The sequence below is a fragment of the Salmo salar genome, chromosome 21 (assembly GCF_965601325.2).
Source record: "Salmo salar chromosome 21, fSalSal1, whole genome shotgun sequence".
In the NCBI taxonomy this organism is placed as follows: Eukaryota; Metazoa; Chordata; class Actinopteri; order Salmoniformes; family Salmonidae; genus Salmo; species Salmo salar.
Window position 1 is genome coordinate 44,509,015 of NC_138311.1, and position 14,245 is coordinate 44,523,259.

The 14,245-nt window shown below is 47.6% G+C and overlaps 1 protein-coding gene across 1 annotated transcript in view; it reads right to left on the reverse strand.

Moving 5' to 3' along the window:
• The window catches only part of klf7b (Kruppel like factor 7b), a 160,744-nt gene that overhangs the window by 18,742 nt on the left and 127,757 nt on the right, over positions 1–14,245 (reverse strand). Inside the window, exon 2 of the mRNA XM_014165432.3 lies at positions 10,297–10,933. Coding sequence (XP_014020907.2) covers positions 10,297–10,933 — 637 coding nt within the window. The remainder of the gene's footprint in view (positions 1–10,296; positions 10,934–14,245) is intronic.

Genomic DNA, 14,245 nt, shown 5'->3' on the forward strand with positions numbered 1-14,245 from the left:
TGGGAGACAGAGGAAGTAGAGGGTGAGGAGAGGAGGGTCCCTATGGAGACAGAGGAAGTAGAGGGTGAGGAGAGGAGGGTCCCTATGGAGACAGAGGAAGTAGAGGGTGAGGAGAGGGGAGGGTCCCTATGGAGACAGAGGAAGAGGGTGAGGAGAGAGGAGGGTCCCTATGGGAGACAGAGGAAGTAGAGGGTGAGGAGAGGGGAGGGTCCCTATGGAGACAGAGGAAGTAAAGGGTGAGGAGAGAGGATAGTCCCTATGGGAGACAGAGGAAGTAGAGGGTGAGGAGAGGGGAGGGTCCCTATGGAGACAGAGGAAGAGGGTGAGGAGAGAGGAGGGTCCCTATGGGAGACAGAGGAAGTAGAGGGTGAGGAGAGAGGAGGGTCCCTATGGGAGACAGAGGAAATAGAGGGTGAGGAGAGAGGATAGTCCCTATGGGAGACAGAGGAAGTAGAGGGTGAGGAGAGAGGAGGGTCCCTATGGGAGACAGAGGAAGTAGAGGGTGAGGAGAGAGGAGAGTCCCTATGGGAGACAGAGGAAGTAGAGGGTGAGGAGAGGAGGGTCCCTATGGGAAACAGAGGAAGTAGAGGGTGAGGAGAGAGGAGAGTCCCTATGGAGACAGAGGAAGTAGAGGGTGAGGAGAGAGGATAGTCCCTATGGGAGACAGAGGAAGTAGAGGGTGAGGAGAGGGGAGGGTCCCTATGGAGACAGAGGAAGAGGGTGAGGAGAGAGGAGGGTCCCTATAGGAGACAGAGGAAGTAGAGGGTGAGGAGAGAGGAGGGTCCCTATGGGAGACAGAGGAAGTAGAGGGTGAGGAGAGAGGAGAGTCCCTATGGGAGACAGAGGAAGTAGAGGGTGAGGAGAGGAGGGTCCCTATGGGAAACAGAGGAAGTAGAGGGTGAGGAGAGAGGAGAGTCCCTATGGAGACAGAGGAAGTAGAGGGTGAGGAGAGAGGATAGTCCCTATGGAGACAGAGGAAGTAGAGGGTGAGGAGAGAGGATAGTCCCTATGGGAGACAGAGGAAGTAGAGGGTGAGGAGAGGAGGGTCCCTATGGAGACAGAGGAAGTAGAGGGTGAGGAGAGAGGAGAGTCCCTATGGAGACAGAGGAAGTAGAGGGTGAGGAGAGGAGGGTCCCTATGGGAGACAGAGGAAGTAGAGGGTGAGGAGAGAGGAGAGTCCCTATGGAGACAGAGGAAGTAGAGGGTGAGGAGAGGAGGGTCCCTATGGGAGACAGAGGAAGTAGAGGGTGAGGAGAGAGGAGAGTCCCTATGGGAGACAGAGGAAGTAGAGGGTGAGGAGAGGAGGGTCCCTATGGGAAACAGAGGAAGTAGAGGGTGAGGAGAGAGGAGAGTCCCTATGGAGACAGAGGAAGTAGAGGGTGAGGAGAGAGGATAGTCCCTATGGGAGACAGAGGAAGTAGAGGGTGAGGAGAGGAGGGTCCCTATGGGAGACAGAGGAAGTAGAGGGTGAGGAGAGAGGAGGGTCCCTATGGGAGACAGAGGAAGTAGAGGGTGAGGAGAGAGGAGGGTCCCTATGGGAAACAGAGGAAGTAGAGGGTGAGGAGAGAGGAGAGTCCCTATGGAGACAGAGGAAGTAGAGGGTGAGGAGAGAGGATAGTCCCTATGGGAGATAGAGGAAGTAGAGGGTGAGGAGAGGAGGGTCCCTATGGGAGACAGAGGAAGTAGAGGGTGAGGAGAGAGGAGGGTCCCTATGGGAGACAGAGGAAGTAGAGGGTGAGGAGAGGAGGGTCCCTATGGGAGACAGAGGAAGTAGAGGGTGAGGAGAGGAGGGTCCCTATGGGAGACAGAGGAAGTAGAGGGTGAGGAGAGAGGATAGTCCCTATGGAGACAGAGGAAGTAGAGGGTGAGGAGAGAGGAGAGTCCCTATGGAGACAGAGGAAGTAGAGGGTGAGGAGAGGAGGGTCCCTATGGGAGACAGAGGAAGTAGAGGGTGAGGAGAGAGGAGAGTCCCTATGGAGACAGAGGAAGTAGAGGGTGAGGAGAGAGGAGGGTCCCTATGGGAGACAGAGGAAGTAGAGGGTGAGGAGAGAGGAGGGTCCCTATGGGAGACAGAGGAAGTAGAGGGTGAGGAGAGGAGGGTCCCTATGGGAAACAGAGGAAGTAGAGGGTGAGGAGAGAGGAGAGTCCCTATGGGAGACAGAGGAAGTAGAGGGTGAGGAGAGGAGGGTCCCTATGGGAAACAGAGGAAGTAGAGGGTGAGGAGAGAGGAGAGTCCCTATGGGAGACAGAGGAAGTAGAGGGTGAGGAGAGGAGGGTCCCTATGGGAAACAGAGGAAGTTGAGGGTGAGGAGAGAGGAGAGTCCCTATGGAGACAGAGGAAGTAGAGGGTGAGGAGAGAGGATAGTCCCTATGGGAGACAGAGGAAGTAGAGGGTGAGGAGAGGAGGGTCCCTATGGGAGACAGAGGAAGTAGAGGGTGAGGAGAGAGGCGGGTCCCTATGGGAAACAGAGGAAGTAGAGGGTGAGGAGAGAGGAGGGTCCCTATGGGAGACAGAGGAAGTAGAGGGTGAGGAGAGAGGAGGGTCCCTATGGAGACAGAGGAAGAGGGTGAGGAGAGAGGAGGGTCCCTATGGGAGACAGAGGAAGTAGAGGGTGAGGAGAGAGGAGGGTCCCTATGGGAGACAGAGGAAGTAGAGGGTGAGGAGAGGAGGGTCCCTATGGAGACAGAGGAAGTAGAGGGTGAGGAGAGGAGGGTCCCTATGGGAGACAGAGGAAGAGGGTGAGGAGAGGAGGGTCCCTATGGAGACAGAGGAAGTAGAGGGTGAGGAGAGAGGAGGGTCCCTATGGAGACAGAGGAAGTAGAGGGTGAGGAGAGGAGGGTCCCTATGGGAGACATGGTGGTGAATGGAGATGAATGGAGGTGAATGGAGGTGAATGGAGGTGAATGGAGGTGGGGATGGTGGTGAATGGAGGTGAATGGAGATGGGGATAGTGGTGAATGGAGGTGGGGATGGTGGTGAATGGAGGGGAATGGAGGTGGGGATGCAGATGAATGGAGAAGAATGGAGGTGAATGGAGGTGGGGATGCAGATGAATGGAGATGAATGGAGGAGAATGGAGGTGGGGAAGGTGGTGAATGGAGATGAATGGAGAAGAAAGGGGGTGAATGGAGGTGAATGGAGAAGAAAGGGGGTGAATGGAGGTGAATGGGGTGAATGGAGGTAAATGGAGCTGAATGGAGAAGAATGGGGTGAATGGAGGTGAATGGGGGTGAATGGAGAAGAACGGAGGTGAATGGAGGTGAATGGAGGTGGGAAAGGTAGTGAATGGAGATGAATGGAGGTGGAGAAGGTGGTGAATGGAGGTGAATGGAGGTGAATGGAGATGAATGGAGATGAATGGAGGTGAATGGAGAAGAAAGGGGGTGAATGGAGATGAATGGAGGTGGGGAAGGTGGTGAATGGAGGTGAATGGAGGTGAATGGAGATGAATGGAGATGAATGGAGGTGAATGGAGAAGAAAGGGGGTGAATGGAGAAGAAAGGGGGTGAATGGAGGTGAATGGGGTGAATGGAGGTGAATGGAGGTGAATGGAGATGAATGGAGCTGGGGAAGGTGGTGAATGGAGGTGGGGAAGGTGGTGAATGGAGATGAATGGAGGTGGGGAAGGTGGTGAATGGAGGTGAATGGAGGTGAATGGAGATGAATGGAGATGAATGGAGGTGGGGAAGGTGGTGAATGGAGGTGAATGGAGGTGAATGGAGATGGGGAAGGTGGTGAATGGAGGTCAATGGAGATGAATGGAGATGAATGGAGATGAATGGAGGTGAATGGAGATGAATGGAGGTGGGGAAGGTGGTGAATGGAGATGAATGGAGATGAATGGAGATGAATGGAGGTGGGGAAGGTGGTGAATGGAGATGAATGGAGATGAATGGAGATGAATGGAGGTGGGGAAGGTGGTGAATGGAGATGAATGGAGATGAATGGAGGTGGGGAAGGTGGTGAATGGAGATGAATGGAGATGAATGGAGGTGGGGAAGGTGGTGAATGGAGATGAATGGAGATGAATGGAGATGAATGGAGGTGAATGGAGATGAATGGAGGTGGGGAAGGTGGTGAATGGAGATGAATGGAGATGAATGGAGATGAATGGAGGTGGGGAAGGTGGTGAATGGAGATGAATGGAGATGAATGGAGGTGGGGAAGGTGGTGAATGGAGATGAATGGAGATGAATGGAGGTGGGGAAGGTGGTGAATGGAGATGAATGGAGATGAATGGAGGTAGGGAAGGTACTCTACAGAACACAGCTCTGGTGATGCTCAGAATCACACCGAGGAGCTTTTCCTTTTAATCCCCAAAGTAAATGGAAAAGTGTGTTCTCATTTCCTCCAGTAGAATTAAAGAATAAACTTTGAAAATGTGCATGGTAAAACACATTCTGCTGATTTGCAGCAATGTACTGTGTGGAGTACTGCATATGTTGATTGAAGTCATTTAAGCCAATTCTGCTACAAAACACCTGCAACAAAAGGTGTTGATTAGCAGTGATTTCATTGCCAAAAGTAAATCTGAGGCAACCCCAGCAGCAGACGGTAAAGGGTGATGCAGTTTTGTTTTACATAATCTCAGAGCACTGTGGAATCTGCTGCGAGCACGATGATGCAACAGAAAGTAAAAGATGACGTGGCGGAGGAGGAGAGGAGAACAGAGGGATGTGAGATGATGCAATGCATGTCCCCTCATCCTCCATGTTGTACGATGAGATGGGAATACAAGAGGCACCTGGACTGTGAGTGATACCTCAAATCCTTTTTTATTTCCCATTCTCTTTTCTCATTCCGTTTCTTTTGAGATATTATTTGATCCGTTGTCTGTGGTGAGATTGTGGAAGTGTGACACAGATTTCAGGGTAGAAACACCTCAGGATCATCTGCTGTGCTTTCCTTTCTGTGTTTTAAATATTATTCAAATCAGTAGAGGGCATTCTGGGTACTGGGTCATGACCCTGTACTGGCTGCTGTTAGAGCAAGACGGTGCATCCAAAATGGCACCCTATTCCCTATATAGTGCACTACTTTTGATCAGAGCCCTATGCGTAGTGCACTATATAGGGAATAGGATGCCATTTCAGACGAAGCCAGAGAGACGGCAACACCTCAGCATTGAATCAGCAACACACCACTTTACAGCCAGATTCCACTTAACACACTCCACACAACACTCCTCTACCTCTGGGGTGAACATATGAACGCAACACATTCTGAACATCTGCCTCTGCCTCTTGATACACTCATAAACATTTTGCCAAAAGACCTGAGGCTTTTTATTTGCCCATTCTCTTCCACTGTGCAAAAGCTATAACAGATCATACCCCCAGACAGTGTTGCCTTGTCATGAGAGCCTGTTAGGCAGGCCAGGCAGGCAGGGAGGGAGGGATAGAGGAAGGCAGGCAGGCAGGCAGGCAGGCAGGCAGGCAGGCAGGCAGGCAGGCAGGCAGGCAGGCAGGCAGGCAGGCAGGCAGGCAGGCAGGCAGGCAGGCAGGCAGGCAGGCAGGGATAGAGACAGGCAGGCAGGGATAGAGACAAGCAGACAAGCAGGGTGAGACAGAGGAAGACAGACAGGCAGGGAGGGATAGAGACAGGCAGACAGGGAGGGATAGAGACAGGCAGAGGGAGAGATAGAGGCAGGCAGAGGGAGAGATAGAGGCAGGCAAGGATAGAGGCAGGCAGGGATAGAGGCAGGCACAGGCAGGGATAGAGGCAGGCAGACAGAGAGGGCTAGAAGCAGGCAGAGGGAGAGATAGAGGCAGGCAGGGATAGAGGCAGGCACAGGCAAGGAGGGATAGAGGCAGGCAGACAGGGGTGGATAGAGACAGGCATACAGGGAGGGATAGAGGCAGGCACAAGCAAGGAGTGATTGAGACAGGCAGACAGGCAGCAGGCAGACAGGGAGGCAGGCAGGGATATAGGCAGGTAGGCAGGGAGGGATAGAGACAGACAGGCAGGGATAGATGCAGGAAGGCAGGGATAGAGGCAGGGAGGCATACAGACAGAGATAGGCAAGGAGGCAGACAGGCAGGCAGGAATAGAGGCAGGCAAGCAGGGATAGAGGCACGCAGAAAGGCAGACAGACAGGCAGGCAGGCAGTCAGTCATCAAGGACCGCTCTCTGTCATTTTGGAGAGTCTTGGGGCCACAGGTGCGAGACAGTAAACGTTTCACACCCCTTCCCCAGTAATTGGCCAACGCTCCTACTCCTCTCCACTACCATCAGCACCTCCCCTTTGCATTTCCCCCTCCCTCCCTCCCTCCCTCCCTCCCTCCCTCCCTCCCTCCCTCCCTCCCTCCCTCCCTCCCTCCCTCCCTCCCTCCCTCCCTCCCTTCTCCTCCTCTCCAGACTTGACAGAATGAAGCAGGGCCGGCTTGGACCCACCACCACGGTGCCACGCCAACCGCTATGCCAGCCAATTATAACTCTGCGAAGCGAGGATGCATGATGGAGTCTCCTAGTAACCGGCAGAGAGAGAGAGAGTTTGTGTGAGAAAGAGAGAGAGAGAGCGAGAGAGAGTTTGTGTGTGTGTGTGTGTGGAGAGAGAGAGAGAGAGAGAGAGAGAGAGAGAGAGAGAGAGAGAGAGAAGTGGAGCCGACTGTATCCGCCAGCCATGGACACTCAGCACCACGAGCCAATTATGGCTCTGCTCTGGATGAGTCTAATACAGTTGCCTGGCAACCCAAATCCCCCCAAAAAGAGAGCAGGTTGGGGCGGGTGGGAGTTTTTTTGGGGGGTGGGGGGGGAGCTGGATTTTAGGGGTGGCTGGTGTTAGGGGCAGGGGTAGTTGGAATGGGCAGCACTTTGTTGAAACAGGCTGAGACTGGTACCAGGAGCTGCAAATAATCAGCCAATTACGTACTCTCCTCTCGCCTGTTTCTGATATGGTCTCCTAGCAACGCACCCCCTCTGATTCATCACCCCCTCCCACCAGCATCACAGGTGCCTGTGTTCTGCAGTTAATTACATTTCCTCAGTCAACTGGAGATAGAGCGTAGGGCCTATTATGATCTCTCAGCTCCCAGCTGAAGTTACAGCAGACAGACTGGCCCAGTTCCATCCATGCAGCAGCTCCCATCTCCCTAAAACAAACCATCCATTCCCAACACCAGAGGAGTGAAGATAGGAAAATGTTGGGTGGGTTTCTGTTCTGACTAGAATAGTTCCGGTCGGTTTTAGATAAGACATTGCGTCCCTGCCCGCCTGTGGGGAAAACAACCTGTGGTTACCCCATTGGCCCACAGCAAATCCGTGACCTTTTTCAAATGCAATTTTCTTGTTGTGGGCTTGTTTTAGTCAATTACAAAACTACCTTTGAGAAAGTACAACAGGTCTAAAGATCACTTTTCAACATTGCCTGCTCCCACTACATAGAATCACTTCATATTGTAGGGATTCCAGCATGCCCCTTTTCATGACGGTCCTGGCAGCCATGTGAGTGAGTGCTAGCTAGTTACCGACCGGTACATTAAGCTAGCCAAGACCAACAACACAAACCATCGGACTATACAGCCATGTGAGTGAGTGCTAGCTAGTTACCGACCGGTACATTAAGCTAGCCAAGACCAACAACACAAACAAACGGACTATACAGCCATGTGAGTGAGTGCTAGCTAGTTACCGACCGGTACATTAAGCTAGCCAAGACCAACAACACAAACAAACGGACTATACAGCCATGTGAGTGAGTGCTAGCTAGTTACCGACCGGTACATTAAGCTAGCCAAGACCAACAACACAAACAAACGGACTATACAGCCATGTGAGTGAGTGCTAGCTAGTTACCGACCGGTACATTAAGCTAGCCAAGACCAACAACACAAACAAACGGACTATACAGCCATGTGAGTGAGTGTAGGTTCAAACGGACTATACTAAACAAGTTAAATGTGATGAAATGTTTGCCTCACGCATATGTACGTGTAGCCTACTTGGACACCGGGTCCTCAGATTTCCCACTCTCACATGCCGAATAGCCTGAAGTCACTGGGCTTTTCTCTCAGGCTCTATTTCCCTAAGTACGAACAGTAGGTCAGATTTTTTTACCTGGTTACATGTACATTGAACAACACATCATCTTTTCAGCATGTTTTGTTATTTCCCCAAAATCGATGAAGTTATAACAAAAAACCGACAATGAAGTTGGCTCTTTTACAATGGGGGTCAATAGGAAATTCGTTTTCCCCAATTTGTGGGTGTGGTTGAGGGGAATTCCAACTCCACGTATGGACATTCTAATTCTATGGTTATTAAACCTCAGTGAAAGGCTGTGTCTTTCCTTATGGACTGTCTGAACCGAAGCTGCTATTGATGTCAACCCCATGGAGCTAGGCTCCCAGGCCCAGTGGACTCAGAAACATATTTTCCCTGTGTTTTATATATATTTCCTACACTTTGAGGTTGGAATAATACTGTGAAATTATACAAATTATGAGAGTGCCCTTTTAGTGTAAGAGCTGTTTGAGTTCTAAACCTCTCTGCCAATATGGCTAGTTTTCAGTTTTCGCCTCCCCACTCGGACCACTCCCAGACACTCCTAGCAAAAATATTACTTGACAAATTGCTCTTTTGCTCTTTTTAATTGAAAACAACTACAGTAAGGTACTTCATTGTTACCCAGAAATGATTTGATATTGAGATAAAAACGGCTGCATTGGACCTTTAAATCCTGCACTAATCTTAATCTCCCTCCCTGTGTGTCCTGATGTATGGACATTATAACCAAAAAAGGGAATTGGGCGAATTACATCCCTATACTATACTGCTCTTGTCTTGTAATGGACATACCAGGGCCGGAGCTACACAGCTATAGGCAGCATGCTGCAGTTGTTTTCTCTTCTATCCCTCACTCATTTCCCCCCCCTTTCCCTCCTCCCATTTTGGTGGTGGGAAATAAGGACGGGGCGAACGAACGCCTTGGTGATTAGCATCGCTAGCGCTGTAGCGCGTGGCAGCCATGAAACCTGCCGAGTCAACAGCAGGCCTCAGGAGAAGGATTAGCGGAACTAACACTGATGCTAGAGCTACGACTAATGCTAAGCGGAGGCCATGTTAGCCTGGGACTTCTCTCTCTCTCTCTCTGGTTCACGGGGAGGGCAGCGGCGGTTAGATACTCCAGGCTGCAGCAGATATGGCTGAATTAGCACGGAGACTCCATTTAGACCTGTCAGTCTATCAATCATCTGGCAATTACCATATCACTCCCTCGCTGGCAGCTTGTGGATGGAGAGACTGGTTTCAGTTAGAGACTCAATAGAGTCACTGAGGTGAATGAGAGGCATCACTGGAGAGCTGATATATTTATTTTTAGCTCACACTGGGAGATAGAGGGATAGATCAATAATGCCTCATTGTTTTTACTTGATACCTTTGGATTGCAATCCTTGCACTTACCCCAATCATGCTGAGAACTGATAGCCAAGCAGATGTTTTCAGGCAGAGCGTTAAAACTTAAACCTATCATCTTTCTGTTTTCAGGCAGAGCGTTAAAACCTAAACCTATCATCTTTCTGTTTTCAGGCAGAGCGTTAAAACCTAAACCTATCATCTTTCTGTTTTCAGGCAGAGCGTTAAAACCTAAACCTATCATCTTCCTGTTTTCAGGCAGAGCGTTAAAACCTAAACCTATCATCTTTCTGTTTTCAGGCAGAGCGTTAAAATCTAAAACTATCATCTTTCTGTTTTCAGGCAGAGCGTTAAAACCTAAACCTATCATCTTTCTGTTTTCAGACAGAGCGTTAAAACCTAAACCTATCATCTTTCTGTTTTCAGGCAGAGCGTTAAAACCTAAACCTATCATCTTTCTGTTTTCAGGCAGAGCGTTAAAACCTAAACCTATCATCTTTCTGTTTTCAGGCAGAGCGTTAAAACCTAAACCTATCATCTTTCTGTTTTCAGGCAGAGCGTTAAAACCTAAACCTATCATCGTTCTGTTTCCAGGCAGAGCGTTAAAACCTAAACCTATCATCGTTCTGTTTCCAGGCAGAGCGTTAAAACCTAAACCTATCATCTTTCTGTTTTCAGGCAGAGCGTTAAAACCTAAACCTATCATCTTTCTGTTTTCAGGCAGAGCGTTAAAACCTAAACCTATCATCTTTCTGTTTCCAGGCAGAGCATTAAAACCTAAACCTATCATCTTTCTGGCTCTTGTGTTAGGTGCATGTTGCACCTGTGTTACTGTAGGTGCATGGCCAGGCTAGACAGTTTTCAGGCAGTGTGTTTTCAGGCAGTGTGTTTGATGCCTGGTACACAGTGCACAAGGTTAAGACCTATAGGTTCTGTCTCACCGGTGTGTGTTCTCTGGTGGGCCTTCAGATGAGAACTCTTGGTGTAAACCTTCCTGCAGCCGTTGAACTGGCAGCGATGGACTCTCTTCTTGTTCTCAGGGATGTCTCCCCCCAGCGACCCAGACCCCTGCTCGCTGTCGCTGTGTGCCCCCCTGCTGGGCGGCGAGGGTAGCGTGGCGTGCATGGCCACCAGCTTGGCTGCGTTCAGACCAACCTTCTTGGCCACCAGTTTGAGCGTGAGCGTGCCGTCGGCTGTAGCGGTGAGAGTCTGCGTGGGCTTGACCAGGTGGCGGCCCAGCTCCGGCGAGGAGGGCGGCGTGAGGGAGGTGACGGCACTCAGCTGGGCAGCGTTGACCCCGTTGACCCCCTCCTTGGTGGTCTTTGCTCCAGACTCTTTTTCAGAGGCCTTGGTGTTGTGGAGGTGTGGGGCCTGTAGGACTTTGGGGAGGGAGATGAGGAGGGGAGGGGGGCTGGGCTGGTCAGGGAGGCTGGGGAGGAGTGGGTCCAGGGGATCCATCAGGTCACTGTCAGCACCCTCCATGAAGGCAGGCGTCAGGAGGCAGTCGAGCTCCTCGTCAAACAGCTCTGATAGACGCTTGGGCTCCGTCTGCAGGTACCGCTCCAACTCCAGACAGGTCTGTAAGAGAGAGAGAGACACGGTCAGAAACAGGAACAGTACAGAACAGAACCCCTCATTCATAATATACACATATCATTTAAGGGAGAGACAAGGTCACATCAAGGTCACTCAGTCAGAAACAGGGACTCATGGTCAGCACGGGCACAACAGCCTCACCATAATACTCCCTAATCCACACATACTGTATCAGACCAATACCAAACAACAGATCATATCAGCTCTATATGAAACAACAGATCAGCCTATATGAAACAACAGATCATATCAGCCCTATATAAAACAACAGATCATATCAGCTCTATATGAAACAACAGATCATATCAGCCCTATATGAAACAACAGATCAGCCCTATATGAAACAACAGATCATATCAGCTCTATATGAAACAACAGATCAGCCCTATATGAAACAACAGATCATATCAGCCCTATATGAAACAACAGATCATATCAGCCCTATAAGAAACAACAGATCAGCCCTATATGAAACAAAAGATCATATCAGCCCTATATGAAACAACAGATCAGCTCTATATGAAACAACAGATCAGCCCTATATGAAACAACAGATCAGCCCTATATGAAACAACAGATCAGCCCTATATGAAACAACATATCATATCAGCTCTATATGAAACAACAGATCATATCAGCCCTATATGAAACAACAGATCATATCAGCCCTATAAGAAACAACAGATCATATCAGCCCTATATGAAACAACAGATCATATCAGCTCTATATGAAACAACAGATCATATCAGCCCTATATGAAAAAACAGATCAGCTCTATATGAAACAACAGATCATATCAGCCCTATATGAAACAACAGATCACATCAGCTCTATATGAAACAACAGATCATATCAGCCCTATATGAAACAACATATCAGCCCTATATGAAACAAGAGATCATATCAGCTCTATATGAAACAACAGATCATATCAGCCCTATATGAAACAACAGATCATATCAGCCCTATATGAAACAACATATCAGCCCTATATGAAACAAGAGATCATATCAGCTCTATATGAAACAACAGATCATATCAGCCCTATATGAAACAACAGATCATATCAGCCCTATATGAAACAACAGATCATATCAGCCCTATATGAAACAACAGATCATATCAGCCCTACATTAAACAACAGATCAGCCCTATATGAAACAACAGATCATATCAGCCCTATATGAAACAACAGATCATATCAGCCCTATATGAAACAACAGATCAGCCCTATATGAAACAACAGATCAGCCCTATATGAAACAACAGATCATATCAGCCCTATATGAAACAACAGATCATATCAGCCCTATATGAAACAACAGTTCATATCAGCTCTATATGAAACAACAGATCATATCAGCCCTATATGAAACAACAGATCAGCCCTATAAGAAACAACAGATCATACCAGCCTTATGAGAAACAACAGATCATATCAGCCCTATATGAAACAACAGATCATATCAGCCCTATATGAAACAACAGATCATATCAGCCCTATATGAAACAACAGATCATATCAGCTCTATATGAAACAACAGATCATATCAGCCCTATATGAAACAACAGATCAGCCCTATATGAAACAACAGATCATATCAGTTCTATATGAAACAACAGATCATATCAGCCCTATATGAAACAACAGATCAGCCCTATATGAAACAACAGATCATATCAGCTCTATATGAAACAACAGATCATATCAGCCCTATATGAAACAACAGATCATATCAGCCCTATATGAAACAACAGATCAGCCCTATATGAAACAACAGATCATATCAGCTCTATATGAAACAACAGATCATATCAGCCCTATATGAAACAACAGATCAGCCCTATATGAAACAACAGATCATATCAGCCCTATATGAAACAACAGATCATATCAGCCCTATATGAAACAACAGATCAGCGTATATGAAACAACAGATCATATAAGCCCTATATGAAACAACAGCTCATATCAGCTCTATATGAAACAACAGATCATATCAGCCCTATATGAAACAACAGATCAGCCCTATACGAAACAACAGATCATATCAGCCCTATATGAAACGACAGATCACCCCTATAAGAAACACCAGATCATATCAGCCCTATATGAAACAACAGATCACCCCTATATGAAACAACAGATCAAATCAGCCCTATATGAAACAACAGATCATATCAGCCCTATATGAAACAACAGATCATATCAGCCCTATATGAAACAACAGATCATATCAGCTCTATATGAAACAACAGATCATATCAGCCCTATATGAAACAAAAGATCATATCATCCCTATATGAAACAACAGATCAGCTCTATATGAAACAACAGATCAGCCCTATATGAAACAACAGATCAGCCCTATATGAAACAACATATCAGCCCAATATGAAACAACATATCATATCAGCTCTATATGAAACAACAGATCATATCAGCCCTATATGAAACAACAGATCAGCCCTATAAGTAACAACAGATCATATCAGCCCTATATGAAACAACAGATCATATCAGCCCAATATGAAACAACAGATCATATCAGCCCTATATGAAACAACAGATCATATCAGCCCTATATGAAACAACAGATCATATCAGCCCTATATGAAACAACAGATCATATCAGCCCTATATGAAACAACAGATCAGCCCAATATGAAACAACAGATCACCCCTATATGAAACAACAGATCATATCAGCCCTATATGAAAGAACAGATCATATCAGCCCTATATGAAACAACAGATCATATCGGCCCTATATGAAACAACAGATCATATCAGCCCTATAAGAAACAACAGATCATATCAGCCCTATATGATACAACAGATCATATCAGCACTATATGAAACAACAGATCATATCAGCCCTATATGAACAACAGATCAGCCCTATATGAAACAACAGATCAGCCCTATAAGAAACAACAGATCAGCCCTATATGAAACAACAGATCATATCAGCTCTATATGAAACAACAGATCAGCCCTATAAGTAACAACAGATCATATCAGCCCTATATGAAACAACAGATCATATCAGCTCTATATGAAACAACAGATCAGCCCTATATGAAACAACAGATCATATCAGCCCTATATGAAATAACAGATCATATCAGCTCTATATGAAACAACAGATCAGCCCTATATGAAACAACAGATCAGCCATATATGAAACAACAGATCATATCAGCCATATATGAAACAACAGATCATATCTAGGTACACGTCTGGCTCTGCTAATCTAACCACCATCACAATCTGACTATCATTTCCTCAC